Raw genomic sequence first — 25,074 nt, 5'->3', positions numbered from 1 at the left:
TTGCAGTGTAGAGGTATGGGCCTCTACATCACCAGCCCACCCCAAATTGCAGTGTAGACATTTTTAGCCCTGCAGCCTGAGCCAATTGACCCAAGCTCTGAGACTCAGTTCAGTGGGGTTTTTTTGTTGCGGTGTAGACCTACCCTGAGACCCCCAGAGCTAGGAACAGTGATCAGTCAGGGTGGGATTCAGCACATGGTATTCGACTGTTGGATTGTATTACAACAGACCGTCCAGAGTGGGACCGATTGAGCAGTATGGTTTTCTCATAGCCCTAAGAAATACAAGGGAGTTGGGTTTTGTCTGTCACTTCCTACTTTGCTATAAGAAAATCCATTCCTTGAAAAAGGTTCTCTTGTTTTGAAGACAGAAATGGCTTCTTTTTTCACCACATGTCTAGTAAACACTTAAAACTATTAACACAATTCTTATTCTTAATGCTTGCTGTATCTGAAATTAATGCTGCTGAAGAGAGATGGATTGATGATCTTGGATACTCTTTATCCATCGCACTGATGGTGTCAGTGCAAACTTTCCATGCTGCCTTTCAAATGTGCAAAAGTCACTGTACTCAATACAGAGGTACAGAGTAATTACTTGAGTGCAGGGGACTGGACTAGATGAACAATTTGAGGTCCCTTTCAGTCCTACTGTTCTATGATTTAAATACAAATGTAAGTACCTAAATTTAGGAGATGCCAAATGGGGCTGAGAAATTCTGGCATACCTACCTCAATTCCCAGCATGTCTCACTATGTGAAGGCTGCTATTCTGGAAAATATCCAAACTCTTCCTGCTACAAGTTCTAAGCACTATGAGATAAATGGAATCCATTGCTATGATCATGCTCATGTTGTCCGGTGCGTTCAGAAGTAACATTACAGTGTAGATGAACTGACCTCTGTTGCAAGGTCAGCTGAGACAACCAGCCATTTCACACCATGACTGTCCTTGCGGTGGTTTTGTGGCTTAGTAGAGAAAGATTCTTCTTTTAATAATAGGCCATAATCATGCCCTGTATGTCCTAAGAAAGCTGACTCATTCTAATCATGTTGCGTTCATACTTCCCTACTGTTCTTTCATTTTTGTCAGTTACGATAGCTTCAACTTCAGGATTAATACTGACACTTGATGAGCATGATATTTAAATAATCCATTTCCCTGGCAATGTTGATTGTAAAACCACAAACCTCGGAGCAGAAACCTCAGCTTCTTTACGTTCACTTAGCTGTGGCTGTGACGTCTTTTCAAGGGGAATTTTTCAGACACTCCAGGGCATCAGTGCAGTTTTCTGAGCTCAAGATTTGGGGTTTCCCCTCTTCTTTCCTTATAGAATTCCCTTTTCCTTAAACAGCTTTAAAGTACAGTAGCACACTCTCAAGTATCTTATTCCATGGCGATGGGGAGTTATAGATCTGAGTTTCAATGGAGCTTCAAGTCCTCTGCTCTTGTCCACATGCAACTTTGTAGACACCTCTCTACACACATAACAGCTGCACACATAGGTGAGAGAATGTTTATGTTCAAACCCCCAATCACCTGCCAGTGCTGGTGTTAATGCACTAAAAATATTTGCAGGAAGCCAGGGTCTCAAAATAGAGGCCTAAGGTTACACCTGTGACGTATTGGTGGGGAATGAGAGGAGCCTGATTTTTAGCATTCTGGGGCTGGTTGGTGCACTATTCTAGATGATGTGATAGGGAGGATCCACAAGTAATCGGTCATCCTATACTCTTCCAGGTACCTTCTTTACCTTAGTATTTCATCTCAATTGTCTTGCTGATGGTTTCCTGTTTTGATCTTCGTAGGTAGATATTTAGTATTTTATGAATTTGCTCTAGTATGATCAGCTCTGTCAGTTCATATTTTGGCAGCTTCAGTAGCTCTCAATCCAGCTCAGTTTTCTATAATCAAAATGCCGACTTGTAAATGCTATAATCATATCGTGTTTCCCTTCTGTGAAATACTAACTGGGGCATTTGCCAAAGTTATTCCTCCATACTTCCCCCTGTGCATGAGAGGTCCTCCCAGTTCTATCCTACAAGTCACTTACCCCTCTCTCTCACGCACGCTATTCGAATGGATTCTTAAGACTCACTTTTTGCCTGATGTCCATAAAAATGAGTTGTAATTATTCTGATAAATATGTTTAAGTGCACCACCAAAATGTGCATGTGCTTTAATTGAGTAACCAGCTGATCTTATTGGTGTGTCTCTTCTTTCCTCGTCTCCCCATGGCTTGTTGCTCTGTCTGTCAGGTCTAAAATTAGTCTCTAATCCTGCAATTGAGAGCATACTGTCAAGTGTAAAATCAGAGCCGGAGACTGTAAGCTCCTTGGGGCAGGGAGCTAGTTCTGAAAAGCGCCTAATACCCTGATGGCTAAGAACAATCTGAAAAATGTTAAATGACAGTAGGTCACTCAAATGCTTGTTGTATGTGATATATTGCCTGAACACCTTTGCTCTAGCTACTGTCAGATTTTTGTTTTGTTTTGAAGTGATGGTCTTAATGTAATGCACTGTGTCTGCATTAAAAAAGTAACCGTGAATTTTGTAGGTGTTATGACAAATCTTTAAAGCTGAAGGATGTTTTCAGGAGCACTTAAGAAATCTCGGGTTGACTAGTAATAAACTTTTCAACTTGAAGCTTGTTTGGGACTTTTTGGTTGAGAGCGAGGTGCTTAAGTTAGTATGATAGAAAACTCTGGGGTATAAAAACAACTCGGCTATAAAAACAGGAATAAAATCTTTCTGCTAGCTCTTTAAAGCAGTGGTGCAATAACAGTTTAAAAAAAAATTCTGGTCATGTTCTGATAAATCTTGCAATGGGGTCATAACATTTTCCAAGAAGCCTAAGAATTTTCTGCTCCTGGAAGGGGACGAGGCAATGTGTATCCTGATGGCATCAAAAGAAGATCTTTTAAAAACCTCCTACACCTGTTTAGTGAAACTGCTGGCAATGGCCTGGGCCTGAAATAGTTGCATTCTGGTCGTGATGAGTTTAGTGGCTTTGTCTCGTTATGTTTAGTTTTGCTGGGGGCAGGCCAACTTATATCCAGCCAGGCTAGGGGAGGGCTCTCCTCTCTTTTCTGACTAATCACCACTTTCTATAGCCTTTTATGTCCCCCTTGGTTGGCTTTAAATGCAGTGCTTGTTTTTGTTGGCAGCCTACCTCCAATGCTGCTCCATAAATTGGTTGAAAGAGCGAAGTGTGTCTATCATGCAGTCCCCTCAAACTGCACCAGATTTCTGGCAAAGTATTCTCTTTTGAAACCGGTAGCATGGGCCAGAACAGGGTTTCTTGTAGCTGTAACACTGATAACAAATCAGATGTCCCCTTTTTATTAGCAAACAAAATAATATTTTGCTGTGCCCCTAGTGAAGGAAGGTGACTGTCATTTTGCAATTTAAGAAACCAAACGATTTTACCGAGTGATAATAGTGCCAGTGGAAGTTCCACAGTCACTTCCTGTCATCAGCAGGTGGCCTGAATCAAGGTGTCTTGCTTTCAGAAGTATTTTAGATTTGCTATAAACTGACACAAGGCACTCAGTCTTATTCAAAGCCCAGAGATACTCCTATTGACTTCAGTGGGCTTTGGGGTCAGGCCCTAATGTTCGATCCTGCCATTTAGAATCTCTTTGCTCAGAACCCACAGTCTCAGACAATAGCGCAAATTGTATGTACTTATGATTGAACACCCTGCCTCAGTAATACACTTACAAATGAGAAGGTAAAGCCAAGACATTTTAATTCAAGTTCAAGGGTGAAATTCCATCCCTATATGAGTTGATGGTAATTTTACTATGGACTTCAGTGGGTCCTGCATTTCACTTGAGGAATCTACACCAAGAATGTACACGGTCCTCTAAGACCATAGGGACAATTGAAGTCACACAAAAATCTGTCCGCTACCTCATAGCAGTGTCAAACACGAGCTACTTTAGGTTCAGGATGGTAAAACATTCTTCTGGGGGAAGATATTGGCTGTTTCACAATGCAGGAAATTCCCAAATCCAAAAACAATCGGCCTCAAGAGGGGAACGTCTACTAGTCCTTGTCTCTACGAGAAGGTACTCGGAAAGACATTTTGATCAAAGCAATGCAATTCTTTAGGTAAATGAACTAAGGTTCATTGTTACTTCGGCGGTACTGGGGCCAGGACAGGCACTAGCAAGCCGGGCAGCTAATATCACACAGTCTTTGCTGTACTGTTACACTGAATGAGAAAACAGCCCGATGCCATCACGAGTGATAACTAATGGCACAGTCTGTTTTTTAATTAGTTACACTTCTCCCTGGTGAGCTTGTCATGGGGCAATAGCTGGTGTTTTGAAAATTTAGAATTGTAAAAACGGGGGGGGGAAATCCCTTTCCTCTGTTGTGCTGTGGGTTATCAGACACTGAATGTGCTGCAGCCGCAGCTATGTATAGTCAGAAACAACCCACCCCAGGCACTGTTTCACTATTACTACTTCACAGTAAGAGTTTTCATCATTCTTCTAAAAAAATAAAAACCAGCTCCAGTCACCATGTACTGGAATGAGTTTCCTGGGTTTTACAGTAACAGCAAGGCAATTGCTGACTTTATATTATGGCTGGGCCAAAAGGCTTGGGCCCCGTTGTCCTAGGTGCTGTACATACAAAGAGGCGAAAGCCCCACAGGCTCATTTAAGACTAGCTGTATAACACCTGCATGTACTGAACAAATTGGAGGGCCCTGAGAAGGGAGCGTGCAGGCTAACAGCTTAGGGCCGTGTCTGTGTACAACGCGGTGGGCCTCAGTCAGTTAAAGTTGAAGTTTTATAAATAAAATAAATAGCCACACTGGCCATAAAATGCAGGCTAGTGTTGAGACCTTATTGTGTGACAATGAGAGAGCAGGCTTCCTTCTTGTTTCACCCCCTCCCTCTGCAGCAGCCTGGGGCCTGGGCCCGTGCTCCCACAGGAGCCAGCTGCAGCAACTTCAGTGCTCCAGAGATTCAATCCATCTTAATTGTTGGGACCCCCCCCATAGCTACTAACCATCCCTGCAGATATTTCCCATAGGCTAGGTCCCTCCCTGCCAGTGAAGTGTCAGGCACAGTGGTTTGCTTATGGCAGCATTCGGCGTGAGATGAAAGAACTCCATGTTTATAGTGGGAAGGCATCTCCCACCATAGCTCTGGAGAGAGTAGTGTGTCTGTCTACATGAATGTGTGAGTTCAGGAATCCTTCAGTAAAGAGCTCTGGGCTTATCTGTGATGGCCAAGTGAATTTATAAATATATCATAGGCCTGCTGAGCAGCTCCTCTCCACCACTGACGCACCTGGCTAAGGGCTTGCAGGATGTGGGTCATTAGGAAATGAAACAAAATGGGGAATTCAGGAGACAGTGTGGTGTACAAATCATTCTTTACTTTCTCCCTATCCCGCCCCCACCCCCGTCATTCTGATAAAACACATTACCTGGTAAACATCCACTTTGAGACTTTAGATTAACTTATTTTTCTCTTTCTTGCTAACTGAATGCTGTTGGGTTCTCCATGTGTGACTCATAAGCTGTTGTTTCAAACCTTTAGTTTCCTCCTCTTCTTTTGCAAAACAAATGAAAGTCTAAGGACTTGTAGTTCAATTATATTAACCAACCAACTGAGGAAGTAAAATGATCACATGCAAGGGGCGTCGCCTGCTTGCTGCACTTGTTTGCGTTCAGTTGACATCAGAGTTATAACAAGCCTCTAAATACAGGGCTGACTTCCTTGTGGGGAACAGCATTGCTCAGACGCCAGCCTGGTGCATTAGCAGTGGGACAAGGCAGCCGGTGACTCAAAGCATAGTATCGGACGAGTCACAGAGCTCTCTGTGAGTACAACTCTTCACTTTTATTCATTTCAGCCAACGCAGGAGGGTGGTAGAGGAGAAAGTTGAGTTTTCACCCACACAATCCTTCAGCATGACCAAATGGTTTAGCCTCCCACCAAATATTCTGTGAGGCTGTTTGATCAGTATTTTTAGCGTCTTAAGACTAGTTCTTAAAATTTCCTGTGGAGACAATGTCCACAGGTAAGAATCAAATTAGTGGTAGCTGATACATTTCAAGAGCTGTACAGCTACCTTTTCAGCAGCAGCCAGCACAAGTTGGGGATGGAGAGGAGCGCTAAAGTGGTATAAAGCTGTCCACGCACTCCTGGCCCTGCAGCATGCAAGTCAGAGGAGACTGACTGCTGCTCTGGCTTAATGCCAGCTATGAACAACCTCAGGCTCCAAAACCTTTTATTTATGGCTGAGTTAATACCTTTTATTGGACCAACCTCTGGGCATGAGACAAGCTTTCAAGCTACACAGAGCCCCATTCACTCCTCTGGCACAAATATCCAGCTGTGAGGGTCTCTCTGTAAGATCAGGGGCTTCAAAGAGAAGTGACTGTGGGACAGAACCTTGGCTGGTGTAAATTGTGGTAGCTCATGGGGAACTACCCTGTTTACACAAGTTGAGGGTTGGGCTCATTGTCTGTTTGAAGTCTCTACCCATTGACTATACCCAGTTGCCCCATAGCCCATACATTGTTAGTCAGCTAGTGGAGATGTTGCAGAAGTGAGTCTGGAGGGGAGCGTGAGGGAGAAGCCGGTGGCCTTACCGATCAGTTCCGAGCGGACATTCAGTGGGAGTTCCCTTGGAAATGTATTTTCACTATTAATGTGCCCCTTGACCCCTCCGTTTCTGCTACTCATTTAAAAGCAGGGAGGGAGGAGACACACACAATCTATTCAATAAGGCAATTTGCTTGCTCTGCTTTCCCAGCCCAAAGTGTAATCCTCTAGGGCTTGAAACCAGGAACTTGGGATCAAACAGCCTAAACCTCTCCTCTGGTGCCTGAGCGGAAAGACCCAGGTTGCACAGCTCACAGGAGCTAGCAGACTCCAATCCTCTGTCCATGGCTGGACCACTAGGGGGAGCCCAGAGCCACAGTGCAGATGTGGGTGGGTTACAGATGGGGTCTGGCCAGGGAAGCTCAGACCACGTTCCAGAGAGCCACAGCACCCCCAATCCCCACTTAGGTCACAACACATGTTGTGATGCCCTGGCTGGAGTGACTGACATGGGGATTGAGCCCAGGACCCATGGAACCAAAAGCACGAGTCTCCATGGCCTGGGATAAGGAGCCTGGCTCCTTAATGCAAAGCCTGCAGCAAACACATGAGCCTGTACCTGGGACTAGCCGCTGGTGAGGACGGCAGCAATGTGAGGGCAGGTACCCAAGGGGTACTACTCTTCTATAATTAGTTATATTATCATTGTGCCTAGGAGCGCGAGGCAGGGCCCAGGACTCCACCGTGTTAGGTGCTGTACAAACACAGAACAAAAAAGTTGGCTCCGGCCAGGAGCAGTTTACAATATGAATCTAAGATGAGAGACAACAGTAGGATACATACAGCAGGGGCGTACAAGAACTCAGTGACACAGGACTGATCGGCCTCACAGCCAGTGGTCTCGGCCCACTAGCACCTTGTTCATTGTGCTAGCCAACGACCATATTTTAAAGTGCAAACTCATCAGGGAAGGAACTTGGCTTTTGAAAAGTCTGAAAAGCCCAGTGCTGAGACAAAGATGGTATTACAGGTGAACCCTGATTCGTTGAAGCTCTAAGTTAACTACCATCCACTTTTGCCCCCAAGAGAGCCTCCTGTTGTAAAGTAGCTCAGCTTCTCTGGAAGGAAACGTCGGCCTTCACTCCTGCAGAGATGAGGTTGGGTTAAAATGCCAGTCTTAACTAGTGCTTCCATCATGGAGCTGCAGTGGCAGTAGGCCTTCAGAAAAATGCCAGGGCAAGACCCAGTACAACATTCCTAGCGAATGCTGGAGAAAGTTACGTTACCTTAGCTTACTCTCAGGCAGGCATACTCAGTCTGCTCCTCTCGCCACAGCCCCTCAACAATGAATCCAACTGAAATTAAAACTGCTCAAATAAGTTTAGGCTCAAGGTGCTACACCTACACCTTTGTAAGGGTAAACTCTTTTTGTTCAAGTAAAAAAAACCTCCCTGACAGAAAAGCTAGTACTAAAAAAACAACAGGTTAAGTCAGGCATCAGCGGAACATCTGAGTGATTTCACCTGAACAGTTTCACAAGAGCAGAATTTTTCATGAGTGCTAACCTGTTTTCAAAGTTCCAAGTAATACTGAAAATAATACACTCCCTCTTTGCCACTAGATGAAGTTTGCCATGTTTGTTGAGTTGCTATGACATCTGAGATCACTCCATTGAAATCAGAACGATGTTATCTATGGTTCATTAACCACACTGAGCAAATTGAAAATCCCCAGTTATGTTTTATTCTAAGTGATTTCCTGTGAGATGAGAGTAGTGCAATGCCTGTCTTCAACCACTCTCCCCAAGAAGCTGACAAAAACTGGATGCTCTACAGGGGTGCTTTTCTAACAAGAGTGGAACAGAAGAACCTCCATGGTGTCTGAGGAAAAGCTAAGGCTCTCTCTTAAGCCAGAAGGGACCTAATAAGACTGGCCTCTTGTACAGGTGTAACTGTGTACTGAACGTGTGTGAGAGAGAGAGCAGTTCCTTGGCTACCACATTTAACTGTATTATTTAAAATCTTTTCCCCACCTCTAAAGCTGATGCCAGCAAAAAGCAGCCGAGAGAACAAAAGCATTAAGTAAAGGGAACAGAAAAGCCTGCTGAGACTGGCCTTGGCAGGTTCACATCCTGCCGACTGGTAACAGCCCAGACCCAGAGGAAGTATCTGCTGTGCAGATGGAAGCGCACCTGGGCAAGATGGAGTTTTTCTGCAAGCTGGGGTATGGCAAGCAGGACATCTGCAAAGTGCTGGAGAATCTGGGCCAAGGGGCCCTGGAGGATGATGTGCTAAAAGAGTTGATTCGGGTAGGTAGCAGGCCTGCGGTTCAGGAGAGGCAGGCCCAGCATCCTCTCCCAAAACTTGTCCCCCGGGGGTCATGTAGCAGGCTGGCAGTGCCCAAGCAGCCAGAAGAAGAGGCAAGCGATTCTTCCAGTCACTTGAGACCTATCGTGATCGATGGCAGCAACATTGCTATGAGGTATGTGCCTTTCCATTTTGATACCTACAAGGGATTTCCATTTCTCAGTAACTTTGCATTTGAATCCAGCCTGAAGTTGTGCTCTCCTTTATGTGTGAAGCACACAAGATGCTTGGTGAGGATATCTCATATCTCTGTTCATGGGGCTGTAGCTTATTTCATGGACCTGCTCTCCCTCAGTATCATGAGCTGATTTTTAAAATAATGATCACCTCTGATCACCATTTTGAAACTAACTCCTAACCTCTACTGTCTGTAGCAATATGTTTCACAAGGCTTCCCTTCACTTTAGTTCCTAAGTGAGGTCATGCTATCGCTACACACAAGTATCCAGGAGATCTAAATCAATATGCTGAGGCATTGGCAGGACAAGCTGGAGGACCAGATAAAGTAAATACTATACTTGGTTTTCAAAAATCAGATTCATTTGGAGAAGTCCAGATAAGCAGCAGCACAGTATTTCAGTTGATTGAATCTTGTATTTGTTCAGTAGATCACATGGTTAGTTCTTGTACTGTTTTTGCCATTTTGTCTGGATTGTAAATCAGGTGACCATGACTCAAGAAAGAGAGTGAAGAGTCTAACTGACCTGAGAAGCAGAAAGCAGTTCAAATGGGGAAATGTGGATTTTGGTTTTGCCAAAACCTCAAGCATCATCATTTTGGTTTTACAAGCACAACCCCAAAACATCCCTGGCTTGTGTGTTTTGGTTTTGATTCATGATTTATAGGAATTGGACTATATTACATTTTCCAAGTGTTTATCAGCTCAGTTGTGACTTTAATACTGAAATAAATCTCCTTTCTCTCTGTAAATAGTTTGTGTTCCACTTCTAGGATGAGAAGTAGAATTTTTAAAAATATACATACTCCAGTTACTGTGGCAAAAACGCAGCTGAGCACACAGGAGACACACAACTAGCACCAACATTGCATTATACACCCCTGTAAAGCTGGCGATGGAAACTCCAGGTGTTCAGAGTTAGTACTGGATAAACATCCAAATGTTTCATCGTTTACTTCAGTGACCTTAACCTCCAAGGCCATCAAGCCCAGCACCAATCACCTTCTAAACCTACACTGACTGTCAGTTATTCCTATCCAACCAACTCCCATTTCCCTACTTGATGACATCGTCTTAGGAGACTCCTTGGCATGCTCTCCTTTCTTGCATTGTTGGTGGGGAGGGGGAACAGACAAAAAAGATTTCCCATTCAGCATCTTCAGTCCTGGGAAGGGGAGAGGGGGAGTTCCCCATATAAGGAGCCTGATCCTTGGGAAGCAAGAGTGAGAAGGGAGAAAACCCCTCCAGAGATTGACCCTTGGGGAAGGAAAGAGAACCCTGCCTGGTAACTTCTTCCTCTGGATGGAGGGAGAAGTGCCGAAGATTTATCTTCCAGGCAGAATGGTGGGAGCAACCAACTCCCCGAGGCAGGAGAGAGAAGGCTGGGTATGAGCATGGGAGACCCATCCCCTAGGCAAGTAGGGAGGGAGCAGCACATGCTTTAGCTTCGGCTCTCCTGCTCAAAACTGGAATTTTCTACCCTCTCATTTTTTCCTCCGACTCAGCCTAGAACCTGCCACAGGTTCCTCACTTACTTCACCAGGCCCTGAGATCAGCCCCAAACCACTCTCAACCTTCAGACCCCTGAACTACCTCCACCATTGCCAGGTACTCCTTCTGCAGGATCTTCATTGGTGCTGAGTCTCCATTTAGCCCCGACTCCGTGCAGGACCTCTGCCCTCACAGATCCCTGAAGGTTTTCAAGGGCAATGGGGGAAAGCCAACAACCTGTCCTTCACCCCTTGTACAGCTGTCTTCCACTGCAGCTGTCACTTGAGTATGCCTCTGAGCAGGGCAGTGTCCCATAATGCTTAGTGTGTAGTTGCTGGAAAATTTGGACTCCACTGATGATGTCGTGACTTGATAGTGAGAGGGCTTTGATACCGACATGTGGCTCCACAGTAGTACTAATGAGGAGGAAAATGCTGTTTTAAATGATGTCCCAAAGAGCTTTGGAGAAGTGTTTTAGGATCTTTGGAGAAGGGACTTTGTTGTTGATTAAACAGCTGATTCTTCATTCCTTGTGTTAGGCCAGTTGAGAGTGAATCACTGTAGCCCAGGGGGTATATGCACATGTTCTGGGCTAAACAATAAAGTAAAGCAATAGGGAGCTTGGTTTTTATTGTTGGATACAGGTACTGCATAGTAAAAAATAAAAAAGCCAAAACAATCTCGAATTAGGGGCTGGATCGCCATCATCAAAGGTTCTAGTGAATTCACAAACTGCTTGAAATTAATGCCCACGTTACAGTACTTAATACTGATAATGGACTCAAAGTGAAAAGTGCTAACTACTGAGTCCCCACTAGCTCTCTGAAAGGTAGCTAAGTAAATTTGCAGAGTGGTTAAGTGGTTTGCTGAAGGTCATACAAGGAGTCACTATCACAGCTGGGTTACAACACAGGTGTGCATAGGCTCACCTGAAAACCACAAGACCATCTTTCTTTGCAGGATCCTGCGATGGAATTAGACTGCAACTCCATAATTCAGAGCTCTCCCTGGTCTGCTGTGTGCATAATCTTTTACTTCAGAGATCACCAGACAGGAAATGTTCAAAACCAGTGATGCTATGCTGTAGGTGCAGTAGATGGTTTTGGTTGCAATGTTGCTACTATTTTGAGCTTTTAGGCCATATACCCAAAATGGGTTTCCAAAAGTAGTTTTTAAGTGAGGTATAACACAAGACAAATCAGGCTCCTGAAAGGGGTACAGTAGGCTGGAAAGGTTGAGAGTCACTGGTCTAAATGATCTCAGTGGTCCTTTCTGGCCTTAGAATCTATGAAAATTAATTAGATCACTGGATGGCTCTAGAAGGTGCTATTAGCTAAAACACTCCCAGTGATGCTGGAAAAGGGGCTTTGGCATCCTAGCATCTTGGTGACAAACTTCATTGGTACATGATACAGAAAGATCATGTGGTGTAGTAGATGGGGCACTGTACTGTATCAAGCCATCTCTATATATATGGTGGGGGGAAATAACATGTCTTTGTCTCTTGTCTCCCAAACCTGAGTAGGATGGTTGAAAAACAGTTTGCATCCCCATCGCTAACAGAGTCACAAACTATATTAACCATGAGCTAGACTGCCTGGGGAGAGGAGCTCTACAGCAGAGCTCCTGATGGCAGGGTTGTTAAAACAACAAACATATCCCTTCCCAACTTGAAAAGGGAACTGCCAGAATCTTACCAGCTGCAAGCATATTAAAATGAAAAAGTGGTTATGTAGTTTATTATGCGCAGGTATGTCTAGCAATATTCAAGCTGCCAGGTGGAGGAAGGCATTCTGGGTAATTCAGCCCTGACTCTATTTTATTTTGTTTCACTGTAATAACATCACTGCTTATCCAGTACTAATCCTTAGAGCTTTTCATCCACAGAACCTCAAGCATTTTACAAAGGTGGCTAAGTATTATTGCTATACTCGCTATGCCAAACACAAACTCCTGGGGTCTGATTCTCTTTGCATCTGCATTGGAGTAAATCCAGAGTGACGGTACATGGCTATAACAGTGGTGTAAGTGAATGGGGAAGTAGGCTTCTGGTATTGGAGGCCTGTAACCACAGCTCCTTCAGAGGCAGCTGGGTGGCTCCCCCTAAATTCCATTCCATAAAATTCCATTTTATCATTTTGGGATAATCAATCATTTCACTACTGCACTTATGATTCAGCATAAAATGATACTTTCCATGCCTTTGTTAGTTCGGAAGATAAATGTACTCTGTACCTGTGACAGTAATTATATAAACATTTCTAACCTATCTTTCATGTCACTATAGATGGGTGCAGATGTAGAACTATAACAACAGACTAATAATTAGTGTGTGTATTCTGCAATGTTGAAAGCACTAGTATGATTGTGGAGATATGATCTAGAGAGTTCAAAGTACACAAGTGAGGCTGCTGTAGATAGCGTGGGTGTGGATATGTTTTTCCATTTCAGGACCGTAGCATAGGGTTCAATCTGTGTGTGATGATTACTATATATGAAAACAGTACATTTATTTCCTTGTGCAGAGATGGTTAAGAGCAACGAAATTACCTTCTTCAGTGTACTGTTTAGTCAAATTTAAACCTTCTTCAATGTACAATGTAGTCAAATTTAAACAAGCCATAATGACAAACAAGAACTTTACGGGGCAGGGTGAAGAAACTGAACAAGGATATAGTCTCTTACAGGCTCTCTCAGACATCATTTCCCTAGGCCATCCTGACTGATGCTGAATTTTAGCCGATTTCCATAACTGGGTTCGCTACAACAGATCTTCCTAGGTTTTCCCCTGGCCTCTGGCCTGGACAGACAAAATCCAACAATTTGGGCTAGATTAAAGTGGTCTAGGGCACAGGGTCTCCTATTTTCCCATCCCCACATGGTGGTCCTGTCCCCTGATGGGGAGTCATTGGCAGGGAGCACCTACACATGCAATCTGCTGGGAGGGTGGTGGGGATTTCCAGTCATGTGTCCTCCACGCCTCTCAAAGAGTCAGCTGGAGAAGAGTGACCTGCAGCCACCCTGGCCATCATCTTAACATAGCACAGCAAGAGAATAGGGCCTAAGAAGTTTTATTTCTGAGGAGAAAATTGCTGCTTTGCGATTCAGCTCCCACCATGAGCACTTTCTGTTCAAAACACCAGCCTACACCGGAAGGGGAGTCCAGAGCAGCCCCACATGGACTAAAGTGAATCCAACCTTTATGTCACAGGTCCATCTCTACATGGAGGCTGAGGTAGTCAGTGTGAGGGAGAGGGAGAGTATCTCCCCAATTACATCTGCCCTTGAAGTCTAGTGTACAGGAGCACTTGTCCTTGAAAACATCCCAGTTGTGGTGCAAATAAAATGTCACTTCTTCCTTTGGAAGATATATTTGAAGTTGTGCAGCTGGGGCTCTCTGCTCAATATGTAAAGGTGGCTTCCATGGCTATCATTAAGAGGTGCTGGGGCTGATGTTGTGATTACCTTGTATTACTAATTCAGCTTCCAAGAGCTGCATGAACCTCTTCCTGAATCTTAACCTATTTCCCGCTCTCTTTTCTGGTTGCAGCCATGGGAACAAAGAAGTGTTCTCATGCCGGGGGATTCAGCTGGCAGTGGACTGGTTCAAGGAGAGAGGCCACAAAGACATCAAGGTCTTTGTCCCATCGTGGAGAAAGGAAGCACCACGATTTGATAGCCCCATTACAGGTAGACAGGGTGTTCCAAGAACAATCTGAAATATATTACAAATTAACCTTTTCTATAGCAATACTGTACCTCTATCATGTCATGCAAAGGGTAGGCATTGGGGACTTGAGGAATCTGATGCAATTCTCTCCTGGAGAGAAAGCAGCACAATGGAAGCAGACAGCAAGGCACACATTTCAGGGTGTTTCAGTGATGAATCCGTGGCCGTGTATATGCTGTTGCTGTCTATGTAGCATGTGTGACAGACATCAGAATCTTTTGCTTCAAAAGCACAGACCTCTGCCAGTTGAGCTAAAGGAGAATGAATCTCTGGTAGCGCTTAACTGCATTATGATGTATGGTATAGCTGTCAGCTGTATTACTTGAGGGTGACATTTCTCCAGCAGCAGTTAGTTGCAACACACAAACGACAGCCAATCCACAACATTTTCGGTTATGTCATTACCGATATAGGCACTTACTGTGTAAAATATATAAAACATGTTAGCCAAAGCCTATATCTGCACAGAGGGGCAGAGAGCGGAGAAGAAATGAGTGTACAAAAATGAATCAGCAAGAACACTGAGCTTACGATCGTGCTGCTGCTTCTAGATAAGAAGACAGACCCACGTGGAAGAGGGAAAAGAAATAAAATTGCTGTTACAGGTGAAATTGTGTGCATAGCCCTAATGTTTACAGAGCCAACAGCAGGAATGACTGACAATAAGCCATGTAGCCTGTTATCGGTTCAGAACTGATTTTGAACCACCCAGACATTTTCTGTTGTTTGTAATTCAGTAATACAGTATCCGCAGTCTCAGATATGTAAATTGGCTACCTCCTAAAGAGGCTTGCTTAATGGTGGGTTCTCACATATGAGGGGATGATTTTGAGAGCACCATTAGCTCCCACTGCAGTTGGGGGGAGTTGTAGGTGCTCAGCGTAGCTCAGGATCACAGCTTAATCATCCTTTAAGCCCAGATTTCAAAAAAATAGATGTCTAAGGCTAGGCTCCTGAGTCCATATTTAAACACCTAGAAAGGTTACCTAATTTATACCTTTGTTGAGTTCTCATCAGCTCCTGCTGATGCCAATAGTTCAGTGCCGCTAAAAAAAAATCACATCCCTCACTTAGGGTCCTGAGTCTGTATTTAGGTACCTAAAAACCCTTATTATTTTTAAGATGCTTTTAGATTCTTAAAGGACTCCTACATATGTTTGGTACACGCTAATCGCTGATTTTCCTCCCTCTTGTTTTTGTTTTCAGATCAGCACATTCTTGATGAGCTTGCAAAGCAAACCATTCTCGTGTACACCCCATCCCGCAAGGTGAAAGGCAGGCGGGTGGTCTGCTACGACGATCGCTATATAATTAAAGTGGCCCATGAGAAAGATGGGGTGATTGTGTCCAATGACAACTACCGGGACCTCCAGAGTGAGAATCCTGAGTGGAAGTGGTTCATAGAGAAGCGGCTACTCATGTACTCCTTTGTCAGTGACAAGTAGGGGACAATTGTCTTTACTTTTATTTACATCCTTGAATGCTGTGGACCAAATTCAACCCATAAGTGCAACTTTAATTGATGTCAAAGGGAGCAGGTGTATTTTTAAGAGAGTCTGCTAGGGCATCCTGTCTTTAGTTTTTTCTTCCCCACCTCTGGTCTCAAAGGTCCTGTGTAACTCCTTGAGGAATTTGTCTATTTCAGGTTTACTGAAAGGTGATCTAGGACCCATGTTGCTCCTAAAGCCCGACTAGTGCAGAGAATAAGAGATATGAGATGAAGATAGGCCTGTGTCTCCCTGTCACAGCACTATAACATTGATTTTGGACAGAGACACAATGAAATTGATATCTGGCAACAGGGAGGCATTTGGCTGCTTGGCAGTATGTCTAATCGTCCTGCTGGGTTAAGAGTGAGTTAAACCTCCCCCTCCCTTTGTGAGTAATTCTTTCCCCTCCATTTTCAATTCCTCCCAGACAGTAGCTGCAGCAGCAAGAGGCCAGGATCCTTCTAGCTGCAGCAGAGAGGGGCCAGGATCTGCAATTAGATCCTGGTCTCCCACACGACTGATCCCTTCATTATTTTTTTGCATTCATCATAGATATATAAATCTGGGTGGTGTGCAGATCATTCCCAATTTTGTAGGTCTTTCTCTGCCCCTGAAAAGGTTGTTACTCAGTCAACTGGTCCAGGCCTTTATTTAGCTGGGTAATGTGCACTGAGAGCAAGTTTTCATTCAAACTGATAGCGTAGCCACCAAACCTCTCGAGATGTGGTACGCTCAATTGATTTTACCTTTGATATATCAGACTGCTGGTAGTTCTGAGCCACCCAAAACTGCACTAAAATACTTGGCAATGCATTTAATGTAATGGTGTTTGGTTTCTTCATGCCCTTACTTATCAGCATAATGGGACTCAAAGGTCAGATCTGTTGTGTCTCTAACAATCAGGTTACTTCCCTTGTTAATAATGGGTATCAAACATTTACATAACATTTCTCCTTGCCCTTGTCTTCCTTTCCCATTCGTAAGGCTGTCAGAACATTTTCACAAGCCTCACTGCAAAAAAAAAAAAAAATTAAAATACGTCTAGCTATTTTTGCCAAGCACATTAGGACAGACCTGCTCATCTCTAAGAGACACTTAGGATGCCAGCTGCTGGTTCCATTACACACAGAGATAGGGAATTAAATGTCCTCGCTCATTCATGTGCCCCAACCCCACCAACCCTTTGTTGCTATCTCACATAACCATGGTCACCGATAGACCAGAAAGAGCTACGGCCAATCAGCATTTGCTGAGAGATGTGTGGGCTAGTGCTCTGAACAGAGGATGAGGAGAGAGGAGCTGCTCAGTTTCTAATCCACTCTGACAACTTCTGTGGCCTAAATTGGTCAGTTAGCTCCTCTTCCTCTGTTTCATCAGCCAGCTAGTCCCTCACAGGGGTATTGTGAGGATTAATTGGTTTATTACTATAAAAGTGCTAACTGTTATTGACATTCATGCTGTGATGGCTCTTCCTAAAACATCACATTCAGATGACAGGGGAATCAGTTCTCCAACTCGCCATGCTTCGAAGACTTACATAACACAATATCACTGCATGCAGAGGCTCATAGGTAGGTCTGGTATTCAACCAAGGCTTAGTGCTAGGTCTTAGAAATCCATGTGTTCTTACATACAGTGCATATGTGTTGCATAGGAAGATGAAGTAATGGCAGAGTGATGAGACATCAGCCTTCACTCTGATTTCACTGGTGGATTTGAGTCTGCCAACTCCTACTGTTTTAAAATATGTATATATTGTAGAGTTGGGGTGGCTAAACACAGATCATTGTGCTGCAAACACTGCAAATAGATGCACACAGGGAGTCTGGGCAGATACCAACATGTCATTTTCTGTTGCTTCGAAAGTATCATACAGGGCCTGAAAATTCAACGTCATTGCCTGGCCAACATAATGCCAACCCTTTCTCTCCGCAGCTTGAGATTCCAGCACGGATACTAGAACAGGGGTTCTCAGACTTCTGTACTGGTGACCCCTTTCACACAGCAAGCCTCTGAGTGCAACCCCCCTTATACATTAAAAACACTTCTAAAATATATTTTACACCATTATAAATGCTGGAGGCAAAGCAGGGTTTGGGGTGGAGGCTGACAGCTCGCAACCCCCTGAGGGGTGCTGGCCCCCAGTTTGAGAACCCCTGTACTAGAACCTGTGGCAAGGAGAGGAGCTCTATGAACTTGCAGTACGGTACCTGTAGGGCTGGTCAGCTAAAGAGCACTATTTCCCTTCCAGAAAGAGTGTGGCTGCAGCTCAGAGATCTAAGATAGAGGAGTGTGGATTTTTAGTACATCCTTCCTCCTTTTGATAGGGATTGTGTAAATGTTACAAGGCTTTTCTGTCATAACTGTGCACAATAAATGATTAAAAAAATAAAGATCCCAGAGTGGAATGTAAGTGAAATGCAGTATTTCACAAAGGGATGTCTATTGAGTGACTAATGCTCTTTTTGGGTTTCAGGTTTATGCCTCCTGATGACCCACTAGGCCGTCATGGACCTACTCTTCACAATTTCCTCAGCAAAAAGCCAGTGTTTCCTTTTACTAGATGGCAGCCCTGTCCTTATGGTAGGTTTTCTTTAACTTGACACAGTGATGCCTGCCTGTTTTTCTTCTGGAGCTCCTTACCACAGCTCTGAGGGGAGCACACAGCCCCAGCTGCGGCCAAAGCTGCAGGTCAAGGGCACCAGCCCGCACTCCGGCCCTGTTGTTGAAGCGAGATTACGGAGGTCTGGTAAAGTCACAGCATCTGTGACTTCCCTGACCTCTGTGACTAAATCGTATTCTTCATAGGCGCTAACTCCATGGGTGCTCTGGGGCTGGAGCACCCCAGGGAAAAATATAATGGGTGCTCAGCACCCACCAGCAGCCCCACTGATCAGCTTCTCTCCCTCCCCCCAGTGCCTCCTGCCCGCCGCAATCAGCTGTTCAGCAGCATGCAGGAGGCACTGGGGAGGAGGGGGCAGAGCACACCCAGGGCAGGGGGTGGAAAGAGGTGGGGGTGGGGTCGCGGGAAAGGGGTGGAGTGGGGGGCGGGGCTGGGGGTGGAGCAGGGATCGAGCACCCCCGGTGAAAGTGGCAAGTTGGCACCTCTGGTATCCTTAGTAATAGCAAATTGCACTTCCCCTACCTCACAGCAGTGTTGAGGATAAATACATTAAAGACTGTGAGGTGCTCAAATACTGTGGGGAAGGGTTCCCTTCTAAGTACCTAAAATAGATAAATTAATATTTGTCTGATACTTTAATGCCCCACTCCTACCTCTCAGCTCATTGTTTTGTTTTCTTTCAGGCAAAAAATGCACATATGGCAGCAAGTGCAAATTTTTCCACCCAGAACGATTGCACCAAGCTCAGCTGTCAGTGGCTGATGAGCTCCGAGCCAAAACAAAGGCCTCCTCTCAAAGCTTGGAGACAGAGGAAGAAAAGCTGAAGGCTGCCCCGACTACAGCCCAAGGAGGGAATGCATCCCACGGTGCCGGCATAGAAAGGCTGGAGGAATCCAGTGGTGCTTCAGGTGGCGGCAGCTCCACTCAGAGCTTTGCACCGGATTGGTTCCATTCCGCGCAACAGGAAAGAAGATACACCGAGCATTCAGCGAGAGCCTGGGGAGACAGGCCGCTCCGTAAGCTGGAACCCCAACAAAATGTATTACACCAAGACCTACAGAGAGATCAAAGGCTCATGGAAAAGCAGCTCTCTGAGTTATCCCTCAGGGACAAGATATATAGTGCAAATAGGCTGGCAGACCCCTCTACGAGAGGGGATGCAATGGACAGTATCCATCAATGCTGTAATCTTAGACACAATCTATACGTAACTCATCACAACCATAGTTTGGACTGCATGTGCTTACAACAGTGCGAGCTGCCTTCTCATCTTTGTAGGCACCCAGCTCACCCTAGGCCTGAGCACCGCTGCAATGTGCAAATGTCAGCGGCGCAAAGTCAGAGAATCCAATACATTGTGGACAGATCTCAGTCCACACAAGGCCTACAGGCCCAACAGCAAGTCACACACTCTGTCAGGTCTCCTCTTAATGGCCCATTTCCCTACAGCAAACGTGAAGATGGACAATACCAAAGGCATTTGCAGAATCAGCCTCCCATTCCGCCATTTTTGTTAGATCCCCGCAAGGAGCCCGGCTCCTTCAGCCACTCACCCACTTCTCACAGCGAGTATCTCCTGAATCATGCTCCAGAGCCACTTGCTGGAGAGCGAGCACACATCCGCAGTGTGCTCTGCTCTGTCTTCCCATACGATGTAGTGGATCGAGTTATGTTCTTGTACCCTGATCTCAAGGATATGGCTAGTTTAATTTTACTAATTCAAAGACACAAGCACTTATGAAGTGGTGGATACCCTCCTAACATCAGTGCCCCCAAAAGAAAACCAAAAACCAAGAGACTTTGCCAGCTGGGGCCAGGGGTCCAAGGTTGTTTCCAGCTCTGCCAGTGACTCACTGTGTAGCCTTGGGCAAGGCAATTAGACTCAAATGGTGGCAGGCAGCCACGGGCCCAGCAGGCAATGGTACGGAGCTGCACCACCCGTGGAGGGATCCTGGGGAGGGACTGTGCCTTGGAGAGTGATTCCTTCCTTGAGGCACAATCCTCACCGAGTTCCCTACAAGAGGACAGGGAGACTGCGCCACCCTTAGGATCCCCCTCGTGTGGATGGCCAACTCTACTTCCTGTTGTGGGGCTGTTGCCCCTTCTCCCTTCCCATCTTCTGAGAGATGCCAGCCATCCCTGGAAGTGGAGCAGACACTGGGGTCACCAGCATACAGGTGCTGCAATTGTGACTGACCTATATAGAGACCACACAAGGAACATGTACTCTTTGAAAACCTTCCACCCATCCAAAGAAGGGTCAGTCACAATCGGGGCCTTTAACTTGCCTATTCTTTACTCGCTAACAACATTGCCCCACCTTACAGAGCAGTTGCTGCAAGGCTTAGTGTATGTTTTACAAGCACTTTAAGAGCCTTTAATCAAAGATGCTATTGCAGTGGATTTCAGCCTGTGGTCAGCCTGTGGTTTAGCAGGCCAATGCTCAAACCACTGAGCTATCCCTCGCCCCTGCTCATGAGAGCAATGTGGGACAATCTTCCTTTGAAGAGATTTGCATTTTTAAAGGATTCCCCTCAGAACTCAGATTTTCTTTAAAAAAAATAAAATAAAGCGATGACAATCCACAGAAAGCCACAGAGCATATCTCCCACTAGCATGGGCTTCCTCCCATGAGGGCCAAACTTCTCCCGGTCTCACACAGAGCTGCTTTCATTGTCTTTTGGTTACTCTGTTGAAATGACAAAGGTTGAATGGGAAGACTGAGGTTCTGTTCCCATTGCAGAAATGCATGCAGGCTTCCTGCAGTGTCCTCATTTCTGTGTGCTTAGTGCAACTATTTGGAAAAGTCAGAACTTCAGCAGAGGATAAATCCTGCAGTTTTTACTCACAGACTATCTTATCCATTGAAGCTAATGAAAGTTCAGCCCAATTAAGGAATATATTACTGCAAGATTTGAGCCCTTCCCAAAAAGGGGTGGCCTCAGGATGCAATAGTCTATCCTGTGCGCTCTGGAAAAGGAGACAGTTTCACCATGCCAAACATGAGTTGGGCACCCGAAGACAGACACACCAAATCACTAGTCATGTTTTAAAATTTTGGCCTAAAAAGTGTAGTTCCATCAAAAGGCTCGTACACTCTCTCTGAGCTTTGTACAAACTTCCCATTGTAGGAGCTCTGCCTACAAGATCTAGTATATTGCTTCATAGACATTGGTCACACACCAACATTACATTTTTAATGTGGCCTTTTCCCACATTAGTCTGACATCCCAGCTATAAGAGAATGTTGGCTTTTCGTCATTGCATGTCTGCCTTTATAATTACAGCCATTAGGCCCAATCCTGTCCTCGCTGAATGGTTAACAACTCCCATCGGCTTTGTGGGAGCAGGATTGGACCCATTTTATACTTCACAAGATAAAAAGTAGGTTTCTTTTAAAAATCTGTTTTGTTAGTTAAGAAATATTAGCAGGGTTCCTACAGACCATGGTAGAGACAGCTGAAGCTGATGATGATCCATATTCAACACTTAAGAGCAGTTCAACTCCATTTAGTGGGTTTATCTTTGACTTAAACCCTGAACTCCTCTGAATTTTTTTCTGGACAAAACACAAGGATGGTGATAATGAGAAGAGAAGCTGTTTTTCTTATATGAAAAAACAAAAACTTAACTGAGTTAAACTGACCTTTAGTTACCCACTATGATCCCAGTTGTACAGTTGATTTATGGACGCAAACGTTTAAACTGTGTTCCTTTGGGACATGTTTGATTTTGGTAAGCTGTAAAGCTGCTAGCCTGTGCCATTTAATTATCTAGGTTACAAAACATGGAATCTTAAAATTTGACCCTTTTTGGAATTTTTCCAAACTCTAAGTATGTCACATTGTAACACATATTAAATGTTCTTCATTATATGGATGACATTCTGCTTTAGAAAAAATATTTGTATATCCGAGCTGTTCAATTTAATACACACACACAGTCTCTCACTCCTGCCACACTGTCCTGCAAGTACCTGTCTACATCTAATCTCTGTAGGATCGGTAGAGGATCTCTTATCCATTGCTTCTTTTTGGGGTATTTTCTTCAAGAGTAATATGGTCCGGCCCTGCATTCTCTCTGACCACCACACCTACCACCTGCACAAAAGAGCCAATGTAGCTCAATAGCTTGAGACTCTGAACATGCATCGCTATCACTGCTATCCAGCAGCTTGTCTGGGAGCCTTGATTTATTGCTATTTATCCACAGCAGGATTTCTGGGAGATCAAACACGCATATCCCATAACCCTATTACACTGCCTGCCACATAACACCTGTGTGAAAGGCACAAGAGCACTGGATACAAAACAGCCTGATCTTTCCACTGCCTCTCATCCTCCATAATGCTCAGCCTCTTTGAGAAGAGGATGTAAAATGTTACCAGATCAGAACTCTCCACTCCCATTGCTGCCAGCGTTGTGCATTATGCACTGAGAGCAAATAGAACCGATGTTGATGCTGCTTCTTATGGGGGAGATTTTCAAAGACAAATGAAAGTTGAGTGCTTAATTAACTCCCACTCATGCCTTTATAAATCTCCTGCTATGACATTAGCTTTGGCATGGTGTGGCATTGGAGACAGGGAGAACCAACATCCTGGCTCTGACTTGTCCTCATGGCTGCATGTGAATTGAGAGTCCTTCTGATGCATCATTAGAGAAGCTTCCTTACAATAAGGGGTGGGGGGGATGGGGTTGGTGCTGTGGATGTGGCAGTCACTGCCCTTGTCAAGGCCCTTCCCAACTAGATGCACTGTTAAGTGGAAGAAGGTGGGAATATTCTAACCTGGTTTCCCCTGCCACCTGGAAATTACTTTTATTTAAAAAGAGGATTAAATGAAAGGGATTTAACTATTTATATTGGGGGCAGTTTAGCAATGGTGATTTAAAAAAAAAAATAAACAATTTTCATGTTGTTTTATGTAGATTCAGCAGGCATATTTGGATTAATTTATTATGCTGCCAAACCTTCACTGGGGCAGATAAGGTGGTTTTCCTCCTAGTCATGCAAACTCAGTTTAACTTTATTAGTTTTGAAGATAGAGTACCACAAAGGTGCCTGTGTGCGTAACTGAAGCCTGCTTGACTGCACCACAAAGAACCAGGAAGTAATTCAGCCTGTGAGAGGAGTTTCTTATCTGGTATTTTTATTTCCTATAACATCCGTAATGTAATTGATTACTGGAGAACAGTGTATAGCACTAACCTTAATGCACTCTGCTTTACTACATCAGTGAGCACTATTGGAGTTTTTGATGCCCTTATCCATTTCAGTTAGGAATATAAAAAACTTAATTCCTCATCCAATGACACATAATGGTAAAGCTGTAGAGGAAGTGTGTTACATGCAAGGGTGGTTTTAAACAGAGAATCTTAAAAAAATCCATAACTTGCCCCTTCACTATAGGTGGTGTTGTCCAGTCACATAGATGGCCTCTCACTGGATGTGATGGAGTTTCTAGAGAAAAACAGGGGCAGGGGCCTCACAAGCTCCCAAAACTTCTCAAATCCTTAAAATATCAGCAGGGGTCAATTATTCACCAACCCTTGCTTTTCAGAAACTTGAGAATTTTGATTCCAACTGCCCTTTTTTTTTTTTAAACCCAAGATTCAGTTTAATGCTATGTCCCTTCTACCTCTATAAACATGTATTTCCTTGAAACTATGATACAGTAGCACTCCCAGACAGAATATCCATACTGTACCTCTCTCCTTTGGGGGGAGAAATGAAGTTCTTCTGAAAGAAGATCAGTAAAGCATGTCAGCAGGCTGGCGTTAAGCCACTCTAGAAGCCATGTGCATATTGTCTGAAAGTAAAAGAGCCACACCTGGCTTTGAATTCAGGCCAAGAGGAGGTGGAGGACAGCTGCTCACCAGATATTTGCTCACACAGGAGTCCTTCCACTCTCTTTTGTTCAGAAGAGTAGGGTCAATTTACATAATTATTTAGTAAAGGTCTAGGCAAGAACATTTTCTGGAAGTGACAGTAGTAAGTTCTGGTTTCTATTGTGCCAAGATTAATTCCATGGCCTGCCAACATCTACAGGGAAAACTGCAAATTTATATCCTTCTTACCTAGATCAGAGCATTTTAAATTATGTTCCAGAATGCTGGAGGAAAATTCCCCCACTTACTAAACAGTGATCACACTTGTGAAAAATAGCCCTGTCTAAAGCTACAGCAAAGTGAGGATTTCCAAAGGAAAGGCAACATATTTCCTTGGAAGTTATTGTTGAATCTCTGTGCCTTTAGGGAAGCTAACATAAGGGGGCTTACCCTTTAGCTTCACTAAAGGCAAAAAGATTCAACAATAACCTTCCAAGGAAATAAGTTTGGATCATAAGTTCTGAGACAACATGCAAACTTTATGTAATTGTCACATTATCTCCCAAGAGATCACAAGTAGTCATGTGGGTGGATATAAAGCTGATTTAAAAGCACTCTACCATTTCAGGGATATTTAAATTATGAAGCAGATGTAACGGCTCCAGGGTTAAAGCTGAAGCTAGGTTCTCAAAACCTCAGAATCTCCCCCCCCAGTTCCACAAAATGAGTTTGTGCCCTTGAAATTTCATATGCTACATCTCATCCCAGAACAGATGTTTTCCTGCGAAACTTGGAG

General features: G+C 44.3%; 1 protein-coding gene across 1 annotated transcript; it reads left to right on the top strand.

Moving 5' to 3' along the window:
- Positions 1–58: 58 nt before the first annotated feature.
- On the top strand, positions 59–23,023 carry ZC3H12D (zinc finger CCCH-type containing 12D). The gene is made up of 6 exons (XM_073337600.1): positions 59–5,844; positions 8,613–9,053; positions 14,158–14,297; positions 15,544–15,778; positions 18,304–18,410; positions 19,134–23,023. The coding sequence occupies exons 2-6, from the start codon at positions 8,752–8,754 to the stop codon at positions 20,189–20,191; spliced, it is 1,842 nt and encodes a 613-aa protein (XP_073193701.1). The 5' UTR covers positions 59–5,844; positions 8,613–8,751; the 3' UTR covers positions 20,192–23,023.
- Positions 23,024–25,074: the final 2,051 nt, after the last annotated feature.

Source organism: Lepidochelys kempii, chromosome 3 (genome assembly GCF_965140265.1).
Source record: "Lepidochelys kempii isolate rLepKem1 chromosome 3, rLepKem1.hap2, whole genome shotgun sequence".
Lineage (NCBI taxonomy): Eukaryota > Metazoa > Chordata > Testudines > Cheloniidae > Lepidochelys > Lepidochelys kempii.
The sequence above is the reverse complement of the archived record's forward strand: the minus strand, read 5'-3'. Positions and strand labels throughout refer to the sequence as shown.

Excerpts from the sequence above, each read along its gene's own strand:
- ZC3H12D (XM_073337600.1), top strand. The coding sequence starts at position 8,752 with ATGGAAGCGCACCTGGGCAAGATGGAGTTTTTCTGCAAGCTGGGGTAT. Across the intron at positions 14,298-15,543 it reads ATTTGATAGCCCCATTACAG|ATCAGCACATTCTTGATGAG; the intron begins GTAGACAGGGTG and ends TTTTGTTTTCAG. Across the intron at positions 15,779-18,303 it reads TACTCCTTTGTCAGTGACAA|GTTTATGCCTCCTGATGACC; the intron begins GTAGGGGACAAT and ends TTTGGGTTTCAG.